We start from the raw sequence: 27,564 nt of genomic DNA, 5'->3' as shown, positions 1-27,564 counted from the left end.
CCGAAGTGAAGCCTCGTGCACTGCGAGACCGCCGGCGCCAACCGGAAGAACCGGGAAGCGTGGCGTCCCCGCCCTTCGCTAACTCTAACCCTCTTTACGCGCAGCCTTCGGTATCGGCAGTACGGCGGACATAGGCAGAGGAACGCGGAACCTCACACAGCGGAATCAAAGGGTGAATTTGGAGCTGACGGGCAAAAACATCTTATAATATGTTTGTCTGGCTTTGATATCAGGGTAATATTGGCCTCATAGAATGAAGTAGTGTTCCTTCCTCTTTTATTCTTTTGAAATCCTTTGCTAAGTATTGGTATTACTTCTTCCTTAAATGTTTGATAGAATTTACATGCGAAACCACCTCGGCTTGCCTTCCATTTGTGGGGAGATTTAAAATTACTAATTAAATACCTTTTCATGCTATAGTCCTATTGCAAATTTCTATTTCTTTTGAGTCAGTAATTTGTTCTCTAGGAATTTCTCTGTTTCACCTGCGTTGTTTAATTTGTTGGCATAAAGGTGTTCATAATGTATGTCTTTAAATTTCTCACTTTCTTTGTGTGTGTGTGCACGTGAGACGGTGTCTCACTCTTTTGCTGAAGATGGAGGGTGGTGGCGCGATCTGGGCTCATAACTACTTCTGCCTTTCTGGTTCAAGCACTTCTTCTGTCTCGGTCTCCTGGGTAGCTGGGGCTACAGGTGGCATCATATCGCCCGGCTAATTTTTTGTGTTTTAGTAGAGTCAGGGTTTCACCATGTTGGCCAGGCTGGTCTCAAACTCCTGACCTCAGGTGATCCGCTGGTCTCGGCTCCCCAAAGTGCTGGGATTACGGGAGTGAGCCACCGCGCCTGGCCCCTTTTAATTTCTGTAAGGTCAGTATTCATAACACCCTTTTCATTCTTGATTTTGGTAATCTGTGTAGTCCTTTCTTTTATTCTTGGTCAGTCAAGCTAAAAGATAAGTTAGGTTTTTTTTCTCAGCTATTCTGTGAAGCAATTTTTTAATTCATTGATTTTTATTTCACTGATTTTCTTTAATTTTCATCATTCCCCTCTTTCTGCTTGCTTGTATTAAATACATCAGTTTAAAACTTCAGGAATAACAAATGGTTTGTTTCATAAAGGAGGATTTGAATCCTTAAACATATAGAAATGCTTATGATATTGCCAAGTAGTAGTCATTTTCGACCAGTTAACCAGAAGGAAATTTGGTATGCTGAAACCAGACAAGTTTTTTGTACCAGGTTTTATTAATTTTGAAAATATAAATCTAGTTTGTAAGAAGGTGTTTATTGCATGAGCAGTTTGTTTTTTTTTAATATTTAGACTTCTCATTTTCACTGAATCCCACAAATTTATTTTTCTTAAGCTTCAAAGTATGTATCAACCAGCACATTCACTATCCTCTTTGTGCTTTATCTCTGATAATCCTTATAAGAGCACCATGAGTTAGGTACTGTTTTATGCCCATTTTACGGAAATAGAATCTTAGGGTGCACATTTAAGTAGCTCTTTCAGGTTTAACCAGTTGGAAAAGTGACAAAATCTAGGTATGTCAGATTCCAGAGATTGCACACACAAATACTATATCACACTGCTTACTGCTGTGAGTTTGGCAGAGAATTCCTTGTTTATATGGAAATCACCAAACTGATAATATCCAGGATAATTGGCAGCAGTTTATAAACCCTCTTTACCGCTAATTTGGTGATTTTGTGTGGGGTCACCTGTCCACTAATCTAATCGGATCTTAGGCTGGTCACACTTCTGAATTTGCACACCAAGTTTGTGTGTAAGGGTACTTCTCCAGGGGAAAATATCTGTAGATTTCATCAAATTTTCCAAAGAGGGTTAGGCCCGCTACTCAGCGTTCCCTGGAAGGTAAGAGAATGCCATGTAGCCTACACCCTTCTCCACCTGAACAACTTCATACAGTTGGCTATGGCTTTACAAATGATGGGCAGGTAGGACAACTAGGAAAGTGTATGTGCTCATTAATACATACTTCTCCTTTAAGCCTGAAAAGATGAACTTGTGGAATTACAAAAATTGGCATTCTAAATATTTAAGTATTACTATTTAGAATTATAGATCTTTTAGTCGGGATGGTGGCATAAGGAAGGTCATTCTGTTCTCAAACTAAGCTGGAGGCATAAGGGATTTGTTTAACCTAGTGGTGTGAACCTACAGGAAGTCGTGATGGTAGCGTGAGTCATCACTTAGATAAAGTGAGATTTATAGATCACAGAACACGATATAGATTCTAGATATGAGATTCTAAACTCTGTTTGCTACCAAGGCACCCATTGCTAAAACAGTCTGTGATCATGTGCTCTCAGGAGGATCATATATTTCAGCTGTATAGTGCCAATTTATGTGCCAGTTATGTTCCAGGTATAAATGAAAGTGTTCTAGTAACACACAGAGATAATTATCAGACATATCTGCAGATGCCGGTTTCTCCACTTCAAACGAGTCAGCCAACTCCACCTGGAAAACGTCACACTGTTGGCTCTGTGCTTACAAATGATGGCCAGGTAAGATAACTTTCTATTTCTGCCCTAATTGTGACATTCTTAGTATAAGTATTTTCTCAGTGGAAAGATGAATATAAACTATATGTGTTAATTCTCTTGATTTAAAAGCTAAGAATATGACACAGGAATTCTCATGTGAACATAAAATGGGAACTTTTTGGTCCAAGAGTAGATTCATTGGACTAGGAGCTGATGTTTTTAATGATCACATTTAATGCTCATAATTGTTCTGCAGATGTGTATTACTATCTCGCCTTTAATGAGAAATCAAGGCTGACAGTGGTCAAATGGCTTGCCCCACGTGACACATGATAGGAGATAGAGCCAGGGTTCGAACGCATATCTTTGTGACTCCAGAGTCTATATTTTTTCCCACTCCTCAATTAATTAGACTCTTCCCTATTTTTCCGTGCCTTTATTTTCGCTTTCTTAAGGAAAGAGATAAGAATCACACCTCACTCATAGGGATTGGCCAAGGATTGAGTTAATACATGCAAAGCATTTAGAACAGTACCTGGAGGGTAGTAAATGTTCAGTAAAAATGTCTTCACACATTCTCAGCTCCTCTTTTATAGGATGTGAAAATGCTTTGGAAAATTTTAAAATCAAAATTATATATTATATACGTTCTATATATTACATGGTATATATATATATATTATATGTATTTCTTGAAATATATGCTGATACTCTTTCCTATTTAATGCGGGAATATATTCGTTATTACTTCACCTATTATTTTAAGTTCTGGGGTACATGTGCAGGATATGGAGGTTTGTTACATAGGTAAATGTGTGGTACGGTGGTTTGCTGCACCTGTCAATCAATCACCTTGGTATTAAGCCCAGCATCCATTAGCTATTCTTCCTGATGTACTCTCTCCCCCCAGCCCTCCCCCAGAAAGACCCAGTGTGTGTTGCCCTACCTGATGTGTCTGTGTGTTCTCATCATTCAGCTCCCACTTAAAAGTGAGAACACGCACTGTTTGGTTTTCTTTCTCTGCATTAGTTTGTTGAGGATAATGGCTTCCAGCTCCATCAATGTTTCTGCAAAGGACATGATCTCATTCCTTTTTATGGCTGCATAGTGTTCCCTCGTGTATGTGTACTACATTTTCTTGATCCAGTCTATCATTGATGGCCATTTGGGTTGATTCCACATCTTTGCTATTGTGAATAGTGCTGCAGTGAATATACGTGTGCATATATATTTTTTTTTTCTTAGCAATTCTGAATGGGAGTTCATTCATGATTTGGCTCTCTGCTTGCCTGTTTTTGGTATATAGGGATGCTAGCAATTTTTGCGCATGGATTTTATATCATGAGAGTTTGCTGAAGTTGCTTATCATCTTCAGAAACTTTTGGACTGGGATGATGGTATTTTCTATATATGGGGTCATGTCATCTGCAAACAAAATAACTTCGTGTCCTCTTTCCCTATTTGAATACCCTTTCTTTCTTTGTCTTGCCTGATTGCCCTGGCCAGAACGTCTGATACTATGTTGTTTAGGACTGGTGAGGGAGGGCATCCTTGTCTCGTGCAAGTTTCAAGAGGAATGCTTCCAGCTTTTTCCCATTCGATATGCTATTGGCTGTGAGTTTGTCATATATGGCTCTTACTGTTTTGAGATGTGTTCATTCAATACCTGGTTTTTTGAGAGCTTTTTTTATTTTTTGAGACGGAGTTTTGCTCTTGTTACCCAGGTTGGAGTGCAATGGCGCGATCTCGGCTCACCGCAACCTCCGCCTCCTGGGTTCAGGCAATTCTCCTGCCTCAGCCTCCCGAGTAGCTGGGATTACAGGCACGCGCCACCATGCCCAGCTAATTTTTTGTATTTTTAGTAGAGACGGGGTTTCACCATTTTGAGCAGGATGGTCTCCATCTCTTAACCTCGTGATCCAACCGCCTCGGCCTCCCAAAGTGCTGGGATTACAGGCTTGAGCCACCGCGCCCGGCCTGAGAGCTTTTAATATAAGGGGGTGTTGAATTTTATCAAAGGCCTTTTCTGTATCCATTGAGATAATCATGCGGTTTTTGCCTTTAGTTCTATTTATGTGATGAATTACATTTATTGATTTACCTATTCTGAACTGACCTTGAGTCCTGGCAATGAAGCCAACTTGATCATGGTAGATAAGATTTTTGATGTGCTGCTCGATTCAGTTGGCCAGTATTTTATTAAGGATTTTTTCCGTTATTGTTCAACAGGAACACAGCCTGAAGTGTTTGTTGTTGCTGTGTCGCTGCCACATTTTGGTATCCGGATGATGCTGGTCTCCTATAATGTAGTAGGAGTCCCTCCTTTTCAATATTTTGATATAGTTTCAGTAGAAATAGTGCCAAATAGTACATTCTAAGTAGGCAGGAGCATATTCTCGGGTTATCTTTTGATGGCAGGACCTTTTAGTTAACCTAGTATATCCTTCAATTTCATGTTTTATTTACCACCAATATTTCAAAGCACCTCCTGCCCCTGCCTGGCTCCAAAATGAACATATTTGAGTCTCCATAAGGTTGGAGGTGGGAAAATTTACCTTTTTCATCGATGTTACCTTTCACTGTCTACATATATTATCGAATAAAGTGTTAATCAGTATTTGTCAATAAGTAACGTTCAACAACTAAAAAATAAAAACGGTATTTGCTTTTTTTTGTCCCCTAACAAGGGCTGAGAGACAATTATGTGTACTACATTAGAGAGATAAGCATGTTTCTTGTCTTGGTTGATGAAAGCCACTCATTCCCCAAGCACTCTGATTAATCATGACTGTACCATGTTTGACTTTGGAAAACACCTTGTATTTTGCCTTCGCTTGTTTCACTGAAACTACATTATAGTTGGCTTGCCTTTTCTGGGAGCATCGTGTGTGATGATGAATCTTTGACCTTTGGCTAAAACTTAATGATATAAATGCATGGCTGTGTATGCATATGAAGACTGTGACTTTGCAATGGTTGTATCTGTCTTTAATGGAATATGTTCACTGATGTTTTTCAGCAAATGAGGAGTGACAAAGTAAATCAGGCTGCAAGAAGGCATCGAAGGAAAAGGAGACGTTCCAGAAAATCCAAGAGACGCTATTATTCTACGACAAGGCAGGGTACGTCCCGGTGGTTACACCAACAGGAAGCTGAGGGGGAATGCAATCTTTGGGCTTCAATCGTGTCAAAGAACATTTGTGGCCTTGTCCTTGAAGGATGAACAGATATGAGCACATTTGCAAGTGGAAGGGCAAGGTTCTAATTAGGTGCAACAATTTGCAGTTGCTGCAAGCGTGAGATGAATAAAGCAGGTTCCTGAGGCAGAAGGAGGTGGTGGGCACAACAAGAGGACAGGTCTGCTCACTTTCCGCCTGTCCACACCTCTCTAACCCAGTGCAATATGGCTTCTTCTTAGTCTACTCCAATGAAAATAGTGCCATCAAGGTCGCCATGTTTGTGGCACTTTGACATCAATTCCTCAACAGCATGTGACACAGTTGTTTACGCCCTCCTGCACGGAAAACTTCTTGGGTCCCCAGACACCTGGATTTCTTACTCTGTTACTAAGGGCTCATTTTCCTTCTCCTTTTTTGTTTTTCTCCTCTTGCTTCCTACCTCTAAATATTTCAGGGCACCAAAACTTGATCCTAGCCTCTCTTCTCTTCAATATCCTATCTCCTTAGGTGATGTCATGCTGTCTTAGAATTTTAAATGATTCACACTTCAAGAACTGTCACCATTAAACTTCTAGGCTACGACTTGCTCCTGAAATCCAAACTCATAAACAACTACACGTGTTGTATCTCTATAGGGTGTCTAATAGGCATCTGCATTTGAACCAGCTCTGCAAGTTCAAATTTCTGACCTCCCTCTCTCCAAAAACACTTTACTCGCAGCCTTCACTGTTTCAGATAAAGACACTGTCCATTAGGTGAAACATCCACAAAGGTGTAACAAGCAGCTGATCACAGGTATGGGGGATTCAGAAGTCCTGGTTTTAGAGTTTTCAGCTGTCCACAGTACAAATAATCGCACCATGGCCTAGTTCAAGCTGTCGACATAAGGTCACTGAACCAGAATCAGGAAGAGTTGGCAGCATTCCGCTTCCGTAGTCGGTTGCCTAACCCCTCCTGCACATCCCTGGTATACTTTTACTTAGTAGGTCACCCCAAAATACTTAAAGTCACTTATGATTTCTCTTATCATTCTTTTATTATTCTCTCATTTCCAATCTCTTATCAAGTTCAGCAGTCAATGCCCAGTATAAACCCTGCATCCCACCATTTCCCTCTATCCCTCCAGTGCACACTGCCGTGATCGGTGACCAAGGTAGTACAACATCTTCTTAGCTCTCTTTCTAATCTTCCCTCATCTGTAGCATACTCTCTAACCCTGTGGCTAGAAAATAATGTCAGCATGCCATTTCCCTCCTAAAACCCCATCCTCAACTCTCCCTCTCCTAACAAGGGTCCCATCCATTTCCTCCTGGCTCTCTTGCCTCTGTCTAACACCCTGTAGTGCCCGGTCCATTCCCACTCCAGCCCCTACCCTTGGCCTCACCGCAGTCTGGAACTCTCCCTCTGCCTCTGCACAGGAGGCTCTGCTTTTTCCTCCAAGCCCTGTCCAATGGCACTTCTTCAGATGGCTCTGCCCAAGGAGCCAGAGCCCCTGAGGCTCCCTCTGCTGCTGTCTCCCTCAGGCCTGTGGACTACTTCCCAGACACCAGCCCAATGCTGCTTGTTTCATTTCCTCATTGTGTATGTCCTGTCTGACTGCCCCGTAGTGATATGAGTCCCACAAAGGCAGGGACCGTTGCTCTCTGTCCTCTTTACTGCTGATCCCCAGCTCCTGGCATGCCGCCTGCCACAGACAATGAATAAATGAAAGAGGTGACAGACCTGGAGTAAAAGGAATGTTACTTTTCCAGACAAAAGGGGAGGATCTGTAGAATCACGTAAAAACTCGGGATGTGTGACGATGGAGTGGAGATAAGAGTGTTCAACTCCAATAGCCACCTCTGTTTTCTCAGAATATTTGAGGTAGAAAGGAGGCAATTTAACAAGGCCTCACTTAGTCTGGCTTTCCTGCTGCGCACAGCATGGCATGTATAGGTGAACTATAAAAGCGATATCAAGTGAGAATTGTAACAGGCAGCAAGATGATACAAAATGATGAGTGCAAGAAATCTGTGAATGTTTATTCTACTGTCATACTTACTACATACCATCATTATGCCAGGAGATACATACGTAGTTTTATTGTGTAATCTGACCTGATATATGTTTTAATGTGGTAATTCCTTCTGTTTCGTGAAATGAATAATTCCATAGAAACTGATTCATACATAGCTGTCTCTCCGGGATGATGGGACAAAACACACCTATCTTGTAACTGAGCCTCTTCATTTGGTTTCCAGATGCTAGCGTCACTCACAATGTCTGTGAAGAAAAGGTTAAAAATGGCCAACCAACACCCGATAATGTCCTCCCAACTGTTCCATCAGCGCTTATTAATATGACAGCAGCTTGTATTTCATCCCTGGGTTTCGGCGATCAGTGTAAGTTTTTTCACTTGTTATACTGTCCTATTTGGTTTCCATATACATGCATAGCGTCATGATGGAAGATGGTAATTTTGTTGTATTATCTTTTCTGGCCTCAATTTTAGGGTTCTGAGATTGCTAACTGGTATGTCCTCCTCCTTCATGAGATAATTTCCTAGATACTGAGCTTCCGAGGGGTATGCCTGTGCGGTTGACATAATGCACATAACACACAGCTCAACCACTTCATTTGGTTTCCAGATGCTGCGGTGACTCACAACGTCCATGAAGAGAAGATGAATAACGGCCAACCAGCACCTCATACTGTCTTTTCAACTGCTCCACCAGGTCTTGGTAATTTGGCAGCCCCTAGAATTTCATCCACGAGGACCAGAGATCTGTGTATCTCTGCTTCTTAATTGTACTATCCTACCTGATTTCCATAAGCAGGCATATTTTCATGAACGGTAGAAGGTCGTTTTGTTTCATATTCTTTCCTAGCCTCCATTTGGGGGATATCAGATGGACACATGGCATATTCTCTCCTGATTTTTTAGATAATTTTCTAGAAACTGAGCATCAGAGGGATATTCCTGTGGGGTTGACATAATGCACTTACTTCAGAGCTCAACCTCTTCACTTGGTTTCCACCTACTACCGTCAATCACAATATCCGTGAAGAAAGGATGGAAAATGGTTAACTGCAACCAGATAGTGTCTTGTCAAATGTTCTGTCACAGCTTATTTATATGCCAGGAGCTGGTATTCTAGTGATGAGTACCAGAGATGTGTGTATGTTTGTTTATTAGATGTAGTATCCTACTAGGATTCCATATGCATGCGTAATGTCATGAAGAGAAGAAGGTGGTTTTGGGGAATTATCTTTCCCGACCTCAATTTGATGGAACTCGAATCATTATATGATGTCTGCTCCTGCTTTATCAGATAATTTCCTAGAAAGTGAAGATCAGAGGGATATACCAGTGAGGTTGTCATAATGCACTTACCTCACAGCTCAACCTCTTTGTTTGGTTTTCAGATGCTACTGTCACTCAAAATGTCCATGAACAGAAGATGGAAAATGGCCAACCCCAAACTGATAAAGTCTTGTCAACTGTTCCACTATGCCTTGGTCATATGACTGCAGCTGGTATTCCATCCATGAGTATCAGGGATCTGTGTATGTCTTTTAATTAGTAGTACTGAATAGTTGGTTTCCCTAACATGCATATGTTCATGAATGGTAGAAGTCGGATTTGTTGTATTTTCTTTCCTACTCTCAATTTGAGGGGTCTCAGATGGCCGCATGTCTTCCTTCCTTCCTTCCTTCCTTCCTTCCTTCCTTCCTCTCATTATCTCACTTTTTTTATTTCTCTCTCTCTCTCTCTCTTTTTTTTTTCTTTCAAAACTGATTCTCACTCTGTCGCCCAGACTGGAGCGCAGTGATGCTATCTCGGTCGCTGCAATCTCCACCTCCCGGGTTCAAGTGATTCTCCTGCCTCAGCCTCCTGAGTAGCTGGGATAACAGGCATGCACCACCACGCCCAGATAATATTTGCATTTTTGGTAGAGACAGGTTTCACCGTGTCGGACAGGATGGTCTCGATCTCTTGACCTCGAGATCCACCTGCTTCAGCCTTCCAAAGTGCTGGGATTACAGACGTGAGCCACCGTGCCCAGCCATATCCTACCCTGTTTCTTAGATAATTTCGTAGAAACTCAGCATCAGAGGGATACACCTGTGGGACTGACATAATGCATTTACATCACAGCTCAACCTTTTCCTTTGGTTTCCAGATTCTACTGTTACTCAGAATGTCTGTGAAGAGAAGATAAAAAATGAACAAATGGCACCTGATAGATTCTTGTCAACCGTTAAAGAAGGGCTTATAAATTTCGCAGGGGCTGGTATTCCACCCCTGAGTACTGGGGATCAGCGTATGTTTGTTTACTAGTTATACTGTCCTACTGGGTTTCCGTATGCATGCAGTGACATGCAGGGAAGACGGTGGTTTTGTTTTATTATTGTTTCTGGTCTGAATTTCTGGGGTCTCATTTTCCACCTGATATGTCCTGCTTTATGGGTTAATTTCATAGAAACTGACCACCAGAGGGATATACCCGTGGGGTTGACATAATGCACTTTCCTCAGAGGTTGAACTCTTCATTTGGTTTCCAGATGCTACCGTCACTCACAATATCAATGAAGAGAGAATGAAAAATGGCCAGCCCCAACCTGGTAACGTCTTGTCAACTGATTCCACAGGGCTTTGTAATATGGTAGCAGCTGCTATTCCGGCCATGAGTCCCAGAGATCGCTATATGTCCGCTTATAAGTTGTACTGTCCTACTTGCTTTTCATAAGCATGCATAGTGCCTTCTGAAGGGAAGCAGGTGGTTTTGTTGTATTATATTTTCTGAACTAAATCTGAGGGGCCCCAGATATATACACCACCTTATATATCCTCCTGCTTTATGAAATAATTTCATGGAAAGTGAGCATCAGAGGGATATACTTATGATTTGGCCTAATGCGCTTACCTCACAGCTCAACCTCTTACTTTGATTTCCAGACGCTACCATCACTCACAGCGTCCATGAACAGAAGATGGAATATGTCCAACCAGCACCTGACAACGTGTTGTTGACACTTCAGCCAGGACTTATTAATATGGCAGCCACTGGTATTTCATCCATGTGTACCAGGGATCTGGGTAAGTTTGTTTGTTAGTATTACTGTCCTACTTGGTTTTCATATGCATGTATAGTGTCAAAACAGGTAGGAGGTGGTTGTGTTATACTATGTTTCCAGGCCTCAATTTCAGGGGTCTCAGATGGCAACCTGGTATATCCTCTGATTTGTGACATAATTTCCTAGAAACTGAGCACAGATATACCTGTGGGGTTACCATAATACACTTACAGCTCTTCATTTGGTTTCCAGATGCTACCAAAACTTATAATGTCCTTAAGGAGAAGATGGAAAAGGGCGAACCCCAACATGGCAACATCTCATCAACTGCTCCAATAGGACTTACTAATGTGGCAGGAGCTGCTATTCCAGCCATGAGTACCGATGGTCTGTGTATGTTCACTTTTTAGTTGGATTTTCCTACTTTGTTTCCATATGCATGTATATTGTCAGGAAGGAGAGATGGAGATCTTGTTGTATTATCTTTCTTGATATCAGTTTGAGGGGTCCCAGATGCCGCTCATGTCATCTTGATTTGTGCAAAAATTTCTCAGGAGCTGAGCATCAGAGGGATATACCTGTGGGGGCGGCATAATGCACCTACTCCTATCTTGACCTCTTCATTTGTTTTCCAGATGCCACCGTCAGTCACAATGTCCATGAACAGAGGATGGAAAATGACCAACCGCAACAGGAAAATGTCTGGCCAAATATTCTAGCATGGTTTATTAATATGGCAGGAGCTGGTATTCCAGCAATGAGTACCAGGGATCTGTGTATGTTCATTTTTTACTTGTACTGTCCTCCTTGGTTTCCATATGCAGGCATAGTGCCATGAAGGGAAGAAGGTTGTTTTGTGAATTGTCTTCCTTGGCCTCAATTTGAGGAGCTGCAGATCATCATTTGATGTGTTCTTTTGCTTTTTGGGATAATTTCCCAGAAACTGATCATCAGTGGGATATACCGGTGGCATTGACGTAATTCACTTACTTCAAGCTCAAAATCTTCCTTTGGTTTCCAGATGATACCATCTCTCACAATGTACATGAAGAGAAGATGGAAAATGGCCCATCCCAAACTGGTAATCTCATGTCACCTGTTCCACCACTGCTTGGTCTTATGGTAGCAGCTGCTCTTCCATGCATGAGTACCAGGGATCTGTGTATGTCTCTTAATTAGTTGTAGTGTCATCACTGGTTTCCATATGATTGCATATTTCATGAAAGGTAGAAGGTGGTTTTATAGCATATACTTTGGTGGCATCAATTGGAGGGTTCTCACAGGGCCAACTGGCATATCCTCCCCTGCTTTATTAGATAATTTCCTGAAAACTGAGCGTCAGAGAGATAGACCTCTCTGGGGTCTATATAGGGCTGATATAATGCACTTAGCTCACAGCTGAAACTCTTCATGTGGTTTGCAGGTTTTACCATTGCTCAAAGTGTCTGTGAAGAAAAGATGAAAAGTGACAAAACAACACCTCATGAATTCTTGTCAACTATTACAGCAGGGCTTAGGAATTTCACAGAAGCAGGTATTCAGCTGCCGAGTACCAGGGATTTCTGCATGTTTGTTTACTAACTACGTTGTGCTACTTGGTTTCCATAAACATGCAGTATCATGCAGGGAAAAAGGTGCTTTGGTTATATTATCTTTTCCGACCTAAACTTGAAGGGTCTCAGATCGCCACCTGATACAGCCTCTTGTGTGATGGAACAATTTCTTAAATCTCATTGTCAGAAGGACATACATGTGGCAGTGACATAAGCACTTACCTCACAGCTCAACCACTTCATTCCGTTTCCAGATGCTGCAGTCACTCACAATATCCCTGAAGCAAAGGTAAATAACGGCCAACTAGCACCTCACAACATCTTGTCAGCTGCTCCACCAGGTCTTGGTAATATGGCGGCAGCTGGAATTTCATCCACGAGGACCAGAGGTCTGTGTATGTCTGCTTCTTAGTTGTACTGTCCTACTTGGTTTCCCTAAGGAGGCATAGTCTGATGAATGCTACAAGTTAATTCTGTTGTATGTACTTTCCTAGCCTCAATTTGAGGGATATCAGATGTCCACTTGGCATATTCACCCCAAGATTCTTTGACAATTTCCTAGAAAGTGAGGATCAGAGTGATTTACCTCTGGGGTTGAATAATGTATTTACCTCACAGCTCAACCTCTTCATTTGGTTTTCAGGTGCTACCATCACTCAAAATGTCCACAAAGAGAAGATGAGAAATATGCAACCAACACCTAATAACGTCTTGTCAACTGTTCTACCAGAACATTCTTATTTGGCAACAGCTGGTCTCCCAGCCATGAGCACCAGGGGTCAGTGTATGTTTGCTTATTCATTTATACTATCCTACTTCGTTTTCATAGGCATGCCTACTGTCCTGAATGGGAGAAGGTGATTTTGCTGTATTCTCATTCATGAGCTGCATTTGAATGTTCTCAGATCACCATCTAGCATATCCTCTTCAGCTTTATGAAATAGTTTTCTACAAACTGAGTATCAGGTGGATATGCCTGTAGAGTTGACATAGTACACATAACTCAAAACTGAACCTCCTGATTTCATTTCCAGATTCTACCATCACTCACAATGTCCGTGAGGAGAAGATTAAAAATGCCCAAACGGCACCCAATAATGTCTTCTCAGGTATTCCACCAGCATGTATTAATATGGCAGCAGCTGGTGTTTCTTCTATGAGTACCAGGGATCAGTGTAAGTTTGCTCACTTGGCGTACTGTCCTACTTGTTTTCTATATGCATGCGTAGTGTCATGAGGGAAGAACACAGTGTTGTTGTACTATCTTCACTGGCCTCAACTTTACGGTTCTCAGACTGCTACTTGCTATGTCCTTCTTTTTTATGAGGTAATTTCCTCGATACTGAGCATCCGAGGGGTATGCCTGTGCGGTTGACATAATGCATGAATCACACAGCTCAACCACTTCATTTGGTTTCCAGATGCTGCAGTCACTCACAAAATCCTTGAAGAGAAGATAAATAACGGCCAATCAGCACCTGATAACCTCTTGTCAACTGCTCCACCAGGTCTTGGTAATATGGCAGCAGCTGGACTTTCATCTATGAGGACCAGAGATCTGTGTATGTCTGCTTCTTAGTTGTACCATCCTACTTGGTTTCCCTAAGGAGGCATGGTTTGATGAATGCTAAAAGTTAATTTTGTTGGATATAGTTTCCTAGCATCAATTTGAGGGGTATCAGAGAGCCACGTGGCATTTCAACCCATGGATTCTTTGATAATTTCCTAGAAAGTGAGGATCAGAGGGATATACATCTGGGGTTGACACACTGCACTTCCATCACAGCTCAGCCTCTTCATTTGGTTTTCAGATGCTACCAGCATTCAAAATGTCTGCAAAGAGAAGATGGAAAATAACCAACCAACACCTAATAATATCTTGTCAACTGTTCTTCAAGGACTTCCTTATTTGGCAACAGCTGGTCTCCCAGCCATGAGCACCAGGGATCAGTGTATGTTTGCTTATTCATTTGGACTATCCTGCCTGGTTTTCATAGGCATGCCTAGTGTCCTGAATGGGAGAGGGTGATTTTGTTGTATTGTCTTTCGTGAGCTGCATTTGAGTGTTCTCAGATCGCCACCTGGCATATCCTCTCTGGCTTTCTGAAATAGTTTTCTATAAAGTGAGCATCAGGAGGATATACCTGTGGGTTAACATAATGTACGTAACTCAGAACTGAACCCCTTCATTTAATTTCCAGATGGTATGATCTCTCACAATGTCTGTGAGAAGATTAAAAATGCCCAAGCAGTACCCGATAAAACCTTCCCAGCTAGTTCCCCTGCACTTATTAATATGGCAGCAGCTGTTGTGTCATCCATGAGCAACAGAGATCAGTGTACCTGTGTGCAATTGGTTTACTAACCTACTAGGTTTCCATATGCGTGCATAGTGTCATGAGAGAAGAATGTAGTTTTGTTGTACTATCTTTCCTGGCCTTAATCTTAAGGTTCTCAGAGTGCTACTTGGTATGTCCTTCTTCTTTATGAGATAGTTTCCTGGATACTGAGCATCAGAGGGGTATGCTGTTGTTGACATAATGCACTTACCTCACAGCCCAGCCATTTCTGTTCGTTTCCAGATGCTGCAGTCACTCACAATGTCCGTGAAGCCAAGATGAATAACAGCCAACTAGCACCTGACAACGTCTTGTCAGCTGCTCCACCAGGTCTTGGTAATATGGCAGCAGCTGGAATTTCATCCACGTGGACCACAGGTCTGTGTCGGTCTGCTGCTTTGTCTTACCACCCTACTTGATTTCCCTATGGAGACATAGATCGATGAATGCTACAAGTTAATTTTGTTGTATACACCTTCCTAGCATCAATTTGAGGGGTATCAGATAGTCCCAGGGCATATCCACAACTCCTGTCTTTGATAATTTCCGAGAAACTGAGGATGAGAGGGATATACATCTAGGGTTGACATAATGTACTTACCTTAAAGCTCAACCTCTTCATTTGGGTTTCAGATGCTACCATCACTCAAAACGTCCGCAAAGAGAAGATGGAAAATAACGAACCAACACCTAATAACGTCTTGTCAACTGTTCTCCAAGGACTTCCTTATTTGGCAACAGCTGGTCTCCCAGCCTTGAGCACCAGGGATCAGTGTATGTTTGCTTATTCATTTGGACTATCCTACTTGGTTTTCATAGGCATGCCTAGTGTCCTGAATGGGAGAAGGTGATTTTGTTGTATTATATTCTGTGAGCTGCATTTGAGTGTTCTCAGATCGCCATCTGGCATATCCTCTTCAGCTTTATGAAATAGTTCTCTCGAAACTGAGTATCAGGAGGATATGCCTGTAGATTTGACGTAGTACACATAACTCAAAACTGAACCTCCTGATTTCATTTCCAAATTCTACCATCACTCACAATGTTTGTGAGGAGAAGATTAAAAATGCACAAACAGCACCCAATAATGGTTTCTCAGCTATTCCACCAGCACGTATTAATATGGCAGCAGTGGGTGTTTCTTTTATGAGTACCAGGGATCAGTGTAATTTAGCTCACGTGGCGTACTGTCCTACTTGATTTCTATATGTATGCGTAGTGTCGTGAGGGAAGAATACAGTGTTGTTGTACTATCTTTATTGGCCTCAAATTTACGGTTCTCAGACTGCTACTTAGTATGTCCTTCTTCTTTATGAGATAATTTCCTCGATACTGAACATCAGAGGGGTATGCCTGTGCGGTTGCCATAATGCACATAACGCACAGCTCAACCACTTCATTTGGTTTCCAGATGCTGCGGTTACTCACAACGTCCGTGAAGCGAAGATAAATAATGGTCAAGTAGCACCTGATAACATCTTGTCAACTGCTCCACCAGGGCTTGGTAATTTGGCAGCTGCTGGAATTTCATCCACGAGGAGCAGAGATCTATGTATGTCTGCTTCTTAGTTGGACTGTCCTACGTGGTTTCCCTAAGGAGGCATTGATTGATGAAGGCTGCAAATTAATTTTCTTGAATATAGTTTCCTAGCATCAATTTGTGGGGTATGAGATAGCCACATCGCATATCCTAACCTGGTTTCCTTGATAATTTCCTAGAAACTGAATATGAGAGGGATATAAATCTGGGGTTGACATAATGTACTTACCTTACAGCTCAACCTCTTCATTCGGTTTTCAGATGCTACCATCACTCAAAATGTCCTCAAAGATAAGATGGTAAATAACCAACCAACACCTAATAATGTCTTGTCAACTGTTCTCCAAGGACTTCCTTATTTGGCAACGGCTGGTCTCCCAGCCATGAGCACCAGGGATCAGTGTATGTTTGCTTATTCATTTGGACTATGCTACTTGGTTTTCATAGGCATGCCTAGTGTCCTGAACGGGAGAAGGTGATTTTGTTGTATTATATTCTGTGAGCTGCATTTGAGTGTTCTCAGATCGCCACCTGGCGTATCCTCTTCAGCTTTATGAAATAGTTTTCTAGAAACTGAGTATCAGGAGGATATACCTGTAGAGTTGACATAGTACACATAACTCAAAACTGAACATCCTGATTTCATTTCCAGATTCTACAATCACTCACAATGTCTGTGAGGAGAAGATTAAAAATGCGCAAACGGCACCCAGTAAGGTTTTCTCAGCTATTCCACCAGCACATATTAATATGGCAGCAGCGGGTGTTTCGTCCATGAGTACCAGGGATCAGTGTAAGTTAGCTCACTTGGCGTACTGTCCTACTTGATTTCTATATGCATGTGTAGTGTCATGAGGGAAGAATACAGTGTTGTTGTACTATCTTTACTGGCCTCAACTTTACGGTTCTCAGACTGTTCCTTGGTATGTCCTTCTTTATGAGTTAATTTCCTCGATACTGAATATCAGAGGCGTATGCCTGTGCAGTTGACATAATGCATGAAACACACAGCTCAACCACTTCATTTGGTTTCCAGATGCTGCGATCACTCACAACGTCTATGAAGCAAAGATAAATAATGGCCAACTAGCACCTGATAGCATATTGTCAACTGCTCCACCAGGGCTTGGTAATATGGCAGCAGCTGGAATTTCATCCACGAGGACCAGAGATCTATGTATGTCTGCTTCTTAGTTGAACCATCGTACTTGGATTCCCTAAGGAGGCATTGTTTGATGAATGCTACAAGTTAATCTTGTTGTATATAGTTTCCTAGCATCAATTTGAGGGTTATCAGAGAGCCACGTGGCATATCCTACCCTGGTTTCTTTGATAATTTCCTAGAAACTGAGGATCAGAGGGATATAACTCTGGGGTTGACATAATGTACTTACCTTACAGCTCAACCTCTTCATTTGGTTTTCAGATGCTACCATCATTCAAAATGTCTGCAAAGAGAAGATGGAAAATAACCAACCAACACTTAATAAAGTCTTGTCATCTGTTTTCCAAGGACTTCCTTATTTGCCAACAGCTGGTCTCCCAGTCATGAGCACCAGGGATCAGTGTATGTTTGCTTATTCATTTGGACTATCCTACTTGGTTTTCATAGGCATGCTTAGTGTCCTGAATGGGAGAAGGTGATTTTGTTGTATTGTCTTTCGTGAGCTGCATTTGAGTGTTCTCAGATTGCCATCTGGCATATCCTCTCTGGCTTTATGAAATAGTTTTCTATAAAGTGAGCATCAGGAGGATATACCTGTGGGGTTAACATAATGCACATACCTCAACACTGAACCCCTTCTTTTCATTTCCAAATGCTACGATCACTCACAATGTCTGTGAGAAGAAGATTAAAAATGCCCAAGCAGTACCCGATAAAATCTTCCCAGCTAGTCCCCTAGCACTTATTAATATGGCAGCAGCTGTTGTGTCATCCATGAGCAACAGGGATCAGTGTACCTGTGTGCAATTGGTTTACTATCCTACTAGGTTTCCATATGCGTGCATAGTGTCATGAGGGAAGAATGTAGTTTTATTGTACTATCTTTCCTTGCCTCAATCTTAAGGTCCTCGGACTGCTATTTGGTATGTCCTTCTTTATGAGATAATTTTCTGGATACTGAGCATCAGAGGGGTATGCTGTGGTTGACATAATGCACTTACCTCACAGCCCAGCCATTTCTGTTGGTTTTCAGATGGTGCAGTCACTCACAATGTCTGTGAAGCGAAGATAAATAACGGCCAACTAGCACCTGACAACGTCTTGTCAGCTGCTCCACCAGGTCTTGGTAATGTGGCAGCGGCTGGAATGTCATCCACGAGAACCACAGGTCTGTGTAGATCTGCTTCTTAGTTGTACTGTCCGACTTGATTTCCCTAAGGATGCATAGATCGATGTATGCTACAGGTGAATTTTGTCATACACATGTTCCTAGCGTCAATTTGAGGGGTATCAGATAGCCATATGGCATATGCAACCCTGCTGTCTTTGATAATTTCCTAGAAACTGAGGATCAGACGGACATACCTCTGTGGTTGACATAATGTACTTACCTCACAGCTCAACCTCATCGTTTGGTTTTCAGATGCTACCGTCATTCAAAATGTCCGCAAAGAGAAGATGGAAAATAACCAACCAACACTTAATAACATCTTGTCAACTGTTCTCCAAGGACTTCCTTATTTGGCAACAGCTGGTCTCCCAGCGATGAGCACCAGGGATCAGTGTATGTTTGCTTATTCATTTGGACTATCCTACTTAGTTTTCATAGGCATGCCTAGTGTCCTGAACGGGAGAAGGTGATTTTATAGTATTATCTTCAGTGAGCTGCATTTGAGTGTTCTCAGATCGCCATCTGGCATATCCTCTTCAGCCTTTTGAAATCGTTTTCTAGAAACTGAGTATCAGGAGGATGTACCTGTAGAGTTGACATAGTACACATCACGCAAGACTGAACCTCCTGATTTCATTTCCAGATTCTACCATCACTCACAATGTCCATGAGGAGAAGATTAAAAATGCCCAAGCAGTACCCGATAAAAGCTTCCCAGCTAGTTCCCCAGCACTTATTAATATGGCAGCAGCTGTTGTGTCATCCATGAGCACCAGGGATCAGTGTACCTTTGTGCAATTGGTTTACAATTCTACTAGGTTTCCATATGCGTGCATAGTGTCATGAGGGAAGAATGTAGTTTTTTTGTACTATCTTTTCTTTTTTTTTTTAATTTTTCATTGGTTTTTAGGTTTTGGGGTACATGAGCAGAGCATGGAAGACAGTTGCGTAGGAACACACATGGCAGTAGGAACACACATGGCAGTGTGCTTTTCTTTCCTTCTCCCCTTCACCCACATTTGGCATTTCTCCCCAGGCTATCCCTCCCCACCTCCCCCTCCCACTGGCCCTCCCCTTTTCCTCCCAATAGACCCCAGTGTTTAGTACTCCCCTTTCTGTGTCCATGTGTTCTCATTTTTCATCACGCGCCTATGAGTGAGAATATGCGGTGTTTCATTTTCTGTTCTTGTGTCAGTTTGCTGAGGATGACGTTCCCCAGATTCATCCATGTACCTACAAACGATACAAACTCATCATTTCTGTTTGCTGCATAATATTCCACGGTGTATATGTGCCACATTTTCCCAATCCAGTCTATTATCAATGGGCATTTTGGTTGATTCCAGGTCTTTGCTAATGTAAACAGTGCTGCAATGAACATTCGTGTACATATGTCCTTATAGTAGAACGATTTATAGTCTGTTGGATATATACCCAGTAATGGGATTGCTGGGTCAAATGGAATTTCGATTTCTAAGACCTTGAGGAATCGCCACACTGTCTTCCACAATGGTTGAACTAATTTACACTCCCACCAACAGTGTAAAAGTGTTCCTTTTTCTTCACATCCTCTCCAGCATCTGTTGTCTCCAGATTTTTTAATGATCGCCATTCTAACTGGCGTGAGATGGTATCTCAATGTGGTTTTGATTTGCATCTCTCTGATGACCAGTGACGATGAGCATTTTTTCATATGATTGTTGGCCTCATATATGTCTTCTTTCGTAAAGTGTCTGTTCATATCCTTTGCCCACTTTTGAATGGGCTTGTTTGTTTTTTTCCTGTAAATCCGTTTGAGTTCTTTGTAAATTCTGGATATCAGCCCTTTGTCAGATGGGTAGACTGCGAAAATATTTTCCCATTCTGTTGGTTGCCGATCCACTCTAGTGACTGTTTCTTTTGCCGTGCAGAAGCTGTGGAGTTTCATTAGGTCCCATTTGTCTATTTTGTCTTTTGTTGCCCATGCTTTTGGTGTTTTGTTCATAAAGTCCTTGCCTACTCCTATGTCCTGGATAGTTTTGCCTCGTGGCCTCAATCTTAAGCTTCTCAGACTGCTACTTGGTATGTCCTTCTTCTTTATGAGATAATGTCCTAGATACTGAGCATCAGAGGGATATGCCTGTGACGTTCACAGGATGCACTTACCTCACAGCCCAGCCATTTCTGTTGGTTTCCAGATGCTGCAGTCACTCACAATATCCGTGAAGTAAAGATAAATAACATCCAACTAGCACCTGACAACGTGTTGTCAGCTGCTCCACCAGGTCTTGGTAATATGACAGCAGCTGGAATTTCATCCAGGAGGACTGGAGGTCTGTGTATATCTGCTTCTTAGTTGTACTGTCCTACTTGATTTCCCTAAGGAGGCATAGTTTGATGAATGCTACAAGTTAATTTTGTTGTATATAGTTTCCTAGCATTAATTTGAGGGGTATCAGATAGCCACGTGGCATATACTACCCTGATTTCTTTGATAGTTTTCTAGAAACTGAGGATCAGAGGGATATACCTGTGTGGTTGACATAATGCGCTTTCATCACAGCTCAACCTCTTCATTTGGTTTTCAGATGCTACCATCACTCAAAATGTCCACAAAGAGAACATGGAAAACAAGCAACCAACACCTAATAACGTCTTGTCAACTGTTCTCCAAGGACCTCCTTATTTGGCAACAGCTGGTCTCCCAGCCATGAGCACCAGGGATCAGTGTATGTTTGCTTATTCATTTGGACTATCCTACTTGGTTTTCATAGGCATGCCTAGTGTCCTGAAAGGGAGAAGGTGATTTTGTTGTATTATATTTCGTGAGCACATTTGAGTGTTTTCAGATGCCCATCTGGCATATTGTCTCTAGCTTTTTGAAATAGTTTCCTAGAAACTGATCATCAGGGGGATACACCTGTGGGCTGACATAATGCGCTTAAATCAACACTTAACGTCTTCATTGTCTTTCCAGATTCTACCATCACTCACAACGTCCATGGGGAGATGATTAAAAATGCTGAAGCAGAACCCAATAATATCTTCTCAACTATTCCCCCAGCACTTATTAATATGGGAGCAACTGGTTTTTCATCCATGAGTACCAGGGATCCGTGTATGTTTCTTCACTCGATATAGTGTCCTACTTGGTTTCTATATGCATGCACAGTGTCATGAGGAAAGAATCTAGTGTTGTTGCACTATCTTTCCTGGCCTCAATTTTAGGGTTCTCAGATTGCTACCTGCTATATCCTTCTCCAAGTGATAATTTCCTAGATGCTGAGCATTTGATGGCTATGTCTGTGTGGTTTACATAATGCAAGTAACTCACAGCTCAACCATTTCATTTGGTTTCCAGATGCTGCAGTCACGCAGAGCGTCCGTGAAGAGAAGAGAAGTAACAGCCAACCGGTACCTGATAACGTCTTGTCAACTGCTCCACCAGGGCTTGGTAATATGGCAGCAGCTGGAATTTCATCCAGGAGGACCAGAGATCTGTGTATGTCTGCTTCTTAGTTGTGCTGTCCTACTCGCTTTCCCTAAGCAGGCATAATTTCATGAATGGTAGAGGGTAATTTTGTTGTATATACTTTCCTAGCCTCAATATGAAGGGCATCAGAGGGCAACTTGTCATATCCACCCCTGCTCTCTTTGATAATTTCCTAGAAAGTCAGCATCAGAGGGATGTACCTGTGGGGTTGAAATAATGCACTTACCTCACAGCTCAACCTCTTCATTTGGTTTTCAGATGCTATAGTCAATCTCAATGTCCATGAGGAGAGGATGGAAAATGGCAAATCCGCAACCGCATAAAATATAGTCAAATGTTCCTTCAGGGCTTACTAGTATGGCAGGAGCTGCTCTTCTGGCCACGAGTACCATACAACTGTGTATCTTCTCTTATTAGTTGGATTTTCCTATTTGATTTCAGTATATGCTCATAGTGTCATAAATGGGAGAAAGTGGTTTTGTTATATTCTCTTCCTTAAGTGCAATTTGAGGGGTCTCAGAACACTGCCGTCGTGTCCTCCTGCTCCATGCAATAATTTATTAGAAGCTCTGCATCATAAGAGTATACCTGTGTGTTTAAATAAGGCATTTATTTCACAGCTTGACCTGGTCATTTTGCTTCCAGATGCTACCACGCCTCACAACATCCGTGAGGAGAGGATGGAAAATGCCCAACTGCAATTTAGTAACATCTTGTTAACTTTTCCACCAGGGTGTATTCACATGGCAGCAGCTGGTATTCTAGCCATGAGTACCAAGGATCTGTGTATGTTTGTTTATAAGTTGGAATGTCTCACTTGGTTTTCATATGTATGCATAGTGTCATCAAGGGAAGGAGGTTGTTCAGTTGTACCTTCTTTCGTGAGCTCAATTTGAGTGTTCTCAGATCGCCACCCAGCATATCCTCTCCTGCTGCATGAAATATTTTCCTAGAAACTGAGCGTCAGAGGGATATACCTGTAGGGTTACCATAATACACTTACCTTACAGCTCAACCTCTTCATTTGGTTTCCAGATGCTGCAGTCACTCACAATGTCCATGGAGAGAAGATGAACAATGGTCAAAGAGCACCTGAGAACTTCTTGTCATCCATTACACCAGGGCTTATTAATGTATCAGGAGCTGGTACTCCACCCATGAGTACAAGGGCTCAGTGTATGTTTCCTGGTTGTTTCTGCTTGGTTTCCTACTTGGTTTCCATAATCATGCAGGGTCATACATCAAACAAGGTCGTTTTATTATATTATCTTTTGTGAGCTCATTTTGGGAGGTCTCAGATAGCCACCTGGTATATCCTTCTGCTTAATGAGATCATGTTCTAAAAACTGAGCATCAGAGGGATATACCTGCAGGGTTGTTGTAATGCACTGACCTCACAGCTTGACGTCTTCTCTCGGTTTCCAGTTGCTACTGTCACTCATAATGTCCGTGAAGAGAAGATGGAAAATGGCCAACAAGCACCTGATAACATTTTGTCAGCTGTTCCACCAGGGCTTATTAACATGGCAAAAGCTGGTATTCCAATCATGAGTAACAATGATCTGTATATGTTAGCTTATAAGTTGGATTGTCCTCCTTGGTTTCCACATGCATGCATGGTGTCATGAAAGGGAGGAGGCAATTTTGTTGTATTATCTTTTGTGACCTGAATTTAGGGTTTTCAGAACACCGCCTGGCCTGTCCTCCTGCTTTATGCAATGATTTCCTAGAAACTGAGCATCGCGAATATACCCGTAGGGTTGACATCATGTATTTTTCTCACAACTCATTTGGTTTCCACATGCTACCATCACTCACAATGTCGGTGAAAAGAAGATAAAAAACAGCCAACTAGCACCTGATAACTTCCTGCCCACTGTTACACCAGGGCTTAATAATTTGGCAGGAGCTGGTATCATAGCCAAGACTACGAGGGATCTGTTTACTAGTTGTACTTCCTACTTGGTTTCCATATGAATGCATAGTGTCATAAAGAGAAGAAGGTGGTTTTGTTGTATTATCTTTTGTTAGCTTAGTTTGAGGGTTTTCAGATCGTCACCTGGCACATCATCTCCTGCTTTATGGCATAATTTCCTTGAAACTTAGCCTCAGTGGAATATACCTGGGGCTTCACATAATGCACGTACCTCACACCTCCTCCTCCTCACTTGATTTCCAGATGCTTCCATCACTCACAATGTCCATGAAGAGAAGATAAAAAACGGCCAACCAGCAACTCAAAACTTCTTGTCAACTCTTCCATCAGGACTTCCTAATATGACAGGGGCTAGCATCCTAGCCATGAGTACCAGGGATCTGTGTATGTTTCCTTATAAGTTGTGTCCTACTTGATTTCCATATGCGGGCATAGTGTCATCAAGGGAAGAAGGTGGTTTTGTTGTATTATCTTTTCTTGCCTCAATTTCAGGGTTCTCTGGTTGCCACCTGGTATATACTCATGCTTTATGGGATAATTTTCTAGAAACTGAGCATGAGCGGGATATACCTGTGGGGCTCTCATTATGCACTTAACCTCACAGCTCGGCCTCTTCATTTTTTTTCCAGATGCCACCATCTCTCACAATGTCCATGAGAAGAAGACGAATAATGGCCAACAAGCACCTGATAACTCCTCATCAGCGGTTCCACCAGGGCGTAGTAATCTGTCAGGAGCTGGTGCTTCATCCAGGAGTAGCAGGGATCTGTGTATGTTTGTGTATTGGTTGTACTGTCCTACTTGGTTTCTGTATGCATGCATAGTGTCCAGCAGGGAAGCAGGTGGTTTTGTTGTATTGTCTTTTTTGAGCTCAGTCCGAGGGGTCTGGCATCGCCACCTTGTATATCCTCCTGCTTTCTGACATAACTTCCTCGAAACTGAGCCTCCGAGGGATATACCTGTGGGAGTGACATAATGCACTTACCTCGCAGCTCAATTTTTCCATTTGGATTCCAGATGCTACTGTCATTCATGATATCCAGAAGGAGATAGAAAATGGTCAGACCCCACCTGATGGCTTCCTGTCAGATTCTGCTCCCCCAGAGCTTATAAATATGACAGGAGATTGTATGCAACCCAACACATTAGATTCTTTGTCTTACAACTGCACTAGTCTCAGCAAAGATAAGCTGCTTTACAAACCTGATAGTAACGAATTTGTGGTAGGAGCCCAAAACTACCGTGTCTCTGCAGGTGATTCACAAGTCACAGCAAGGTCTCCGGTGGAAACTGTGCCAAATACAGCACGAATATCTCCTGCTATGGCAAAGAATGTTAATGATGATATAAAACATCAATTGATGAAAGAAGTTCGAAGGTGTGGGCGAAGTAAGTAGTGCAAGAATGTCTATCAATGAAAGCCTGAGAAGTCTCCCATTCGATGATTTAGAACACAATTATGCTGCCCCTTGAGCTCATTGTTTGGCTAAATTGGATCTGTCTGTAATTTAGCAGGGCTTCTATTTAATTTCACTGAAAATTTCAAATACATCTGCTTAGGTGTTTTTCTTTGTTAGTGTTCACAATAGTTTCCTTAGTAATATACTGATGTGATTTAAGCATCCAAAACACAAACGCTGTGTAACATTGTAGCCCATAAAAAATGTATACTGCGGTAGTGGATGCAATGAGATTGAAGTATATTTCATTTTCATAATTTTAGAAATACTAACTTTTTAATACCTTCAGATTATGAAAGAATTTTCATTTTGCTTGATGAAGTACAAGGATCTATGGAAGTCAAGAAACAACTTGTTAAATTTGCCATTAAGGAAGCAGCAAGGTGGGTGCCAAAAGGAAACTCTTCTATTGTTTTAAGCACTTGTGCCCAGTTTGGGACAGGAGCAGGAAGAAATCATGCCTTGTTCTTCCTAATCCCTGGCCCTCAGTCATAGTTCATGCTATTTCCCCAAGCATTTAGGTTAATATTTTCTTATTCTAACCCCTTTTTCCAATGCCATGGAGCCTTCCAAATTTATGATAATCTGGGAGTGGGTGTGGGCCCTCAGGTGACTCACTTGGTCTTTTTCTAGTTTGTATTTTCCATGAGCATGCATTTTCTATCTGCATGTACATTGTAAAGTCTGTTTTGTATCCACTACTACCTCTTACATATCACAGATGCCGTGGGTATCCTCTGGTTAATGGAATACCTCTTTCATTTCAGGCTTAAAAATTTTGCCTTAATTCAGCAACTCAAGAAGGTGCTAAAAGAGTAGATTCCCACTGCCATCTCAGCAAAGTTAAGCACATGAGAAAAAATAATTGTGTTAATGCAAATACCAAGGAGAAACAAGGATATGTGCTGTAAAGTGGAGTAGGTCATTGCTGAAGCTTCCTGTAATTTTGAAGTGAAGAAAATTCCCTTCCTGAAGCTAAGAAAAGATGGAGCTTTTGAAATTTAGTAAATTTCTGTTAGTAAAAGCTAGACTTTTGTGGTTTGTTTGTTGGTTTATTCTTCCACCTGAGGAGGGATACGAGTTGATAAATCACCAATGTATTTAGTATTACGGTCATGGTTTCTGCATAGTTGTAGCCGGTATTTATAACTGCCTTCGTTCACTACCCATTTTTCATTCCCTTTGCCCTGAGATAGTATGTCATCTGGTCATGGTGCTTGACCTGGCAGGATGACTCAAACCTTCATCACTGAACAGTCTGAAGGACCATTAGATACCTGCCTGGATTGGGTTGCTGTACTTTTCCATTAAGTGTAATCAGAAAACATGGGAGGACTAAGAAGCTCTCTAGACACAGCAGACATACTCCTTTTTAGCTCCTGGTGTAGTGCAACTAATCCCCCTTTGATCGTCAGGTTCATCATCCCAAGCCAGTGGATGACCCCCTCCTTTGCCTCTAGATGGAAAGTGATGAAGAGACCAAAATGGCCAGCTGGCAGTATGAATGTCTTTTCAATGGAATCACTGTTGTGTCCCTTGGTGAAAGCATTTCTTCCTTTGGAAATAAGACTTCTAGTTCAGCAGAGCCTAACGTCAGGAGAATAGGAAACGTTTTTGCTAGTGGGTCACTGGGGTATAGAGTATGAGTAGAGACACCCCCAGTTATACCCCTTGAATCTAGGACCAAGAATCCTGACTATGGGAAAGAAAGCAAACTGTGTTGGATGCAAATATACAGCAAACACTGCTTCCTAAGTGATTTCTCAGATCTGCAAGACATTGCCACCTAGCTTGCACTATAACTGAGTTCCACAAGTCCATTGCACAGTTCTGTTGATCCAGTCATCTTCAGATAATGTGGGACAGTTCGGGAGCCTGATTTGGAGTTCAAGGCCAATGTGGGTAAGACAGTACCACCTTAAAAAAAAGCTGATGGAGGGTAAGGGAATATAAATATTAAGACCAGTGAATTCCTATGAGGGTGGGCCCATCACTACACTTTATTATCTGTGAGTGCCTTGTGTGGAATACCCTGGTGGTAAATAAGGCATTTTTTCTAACTGCACAAATGTTGATTTTCTCAAATTACTGTGGGTGGAAATGAAAATCCATAGTCAGTACACGTGTCTATTTGAGTAAGAACACAGCCCTGTCCCTTCTATATTGAAAGTGGTCCAGAGA

General features: G+C 41.9%; 1 protein-coding gene across 1 annotated transcript; it reads left to right on the top strand.

Annotated features, from left to right (window-relative positions):
• The first annotated feature begins 90 nt into the window (after positions 1–90).
• On the top strand, positions 91–26,763 carry LOC100894563 (uncharacterized). Its single transcript, XM_078363445.1, is given in 38 exon segments — positions 91–234; positions 2,445–2,531; positions 5,530–5,632; positions 7,930–8,070; positions 8,317–8,409; positions 9,095–9,235; positions 9,853–9,993; positions 10,235–10,294; positions 10,629–10,769; positions 11,000–11,140; positions 11,383–11,523; positions 11,769–11,828; positions 12,171–12,281; positions 12,555–12,695; positions 12,944–13,084; positions 13,335–13,475; positions 13,722–13,862; positions 14,112–14,252; positions 14,883–15,017; positions 15,273–15,413; positions 16,051–16,191; positions 16,441–16,581; positions 16,832–16,972; positions 17,216–17,356; positions 17,606–17,746; positions 18,378–18,512; positions 18,768–18,908; positions 20,693–20,827; positions 21,083–21,223; positions 21,472–21,612; positions 21,856–21,996; positions 23,023–23,163; positions 24,167–24,307; positions 24,553–24,693; positions 25,178–25,312; positions 25,673–25,766; positions 26,151–26,197; positions 26,200–26,763. Coding segments are annotated over 37 exon segments (4,674 nt in total). The 5' UTR covers positions 91–234; the 3' UTR covers positions 26,295–26,763.
• The last annotated feature ends 801 nt before the right edge of the window (positions 26,764–27,564 follow it).

The sequence above is a fragment of the Callithrix jacchus genome, chromosome X (genome assembly GCF_049354715.1).
Source record: "Callithrix jacchus isolate 240 chromosome X, calJac240_pri, whole genome shotgun sequence".
Taxonomy (NCBI): Eukaryota; Metazoa; Chordata; class Mammalia; order Primates; family Cebidae; genus Callithrix; species Callithrix jacchus.
Note: the sequence above shows the minus strand (reverse complement) of the source record. Positions and strands in the feature narration are given on the sequence as shown.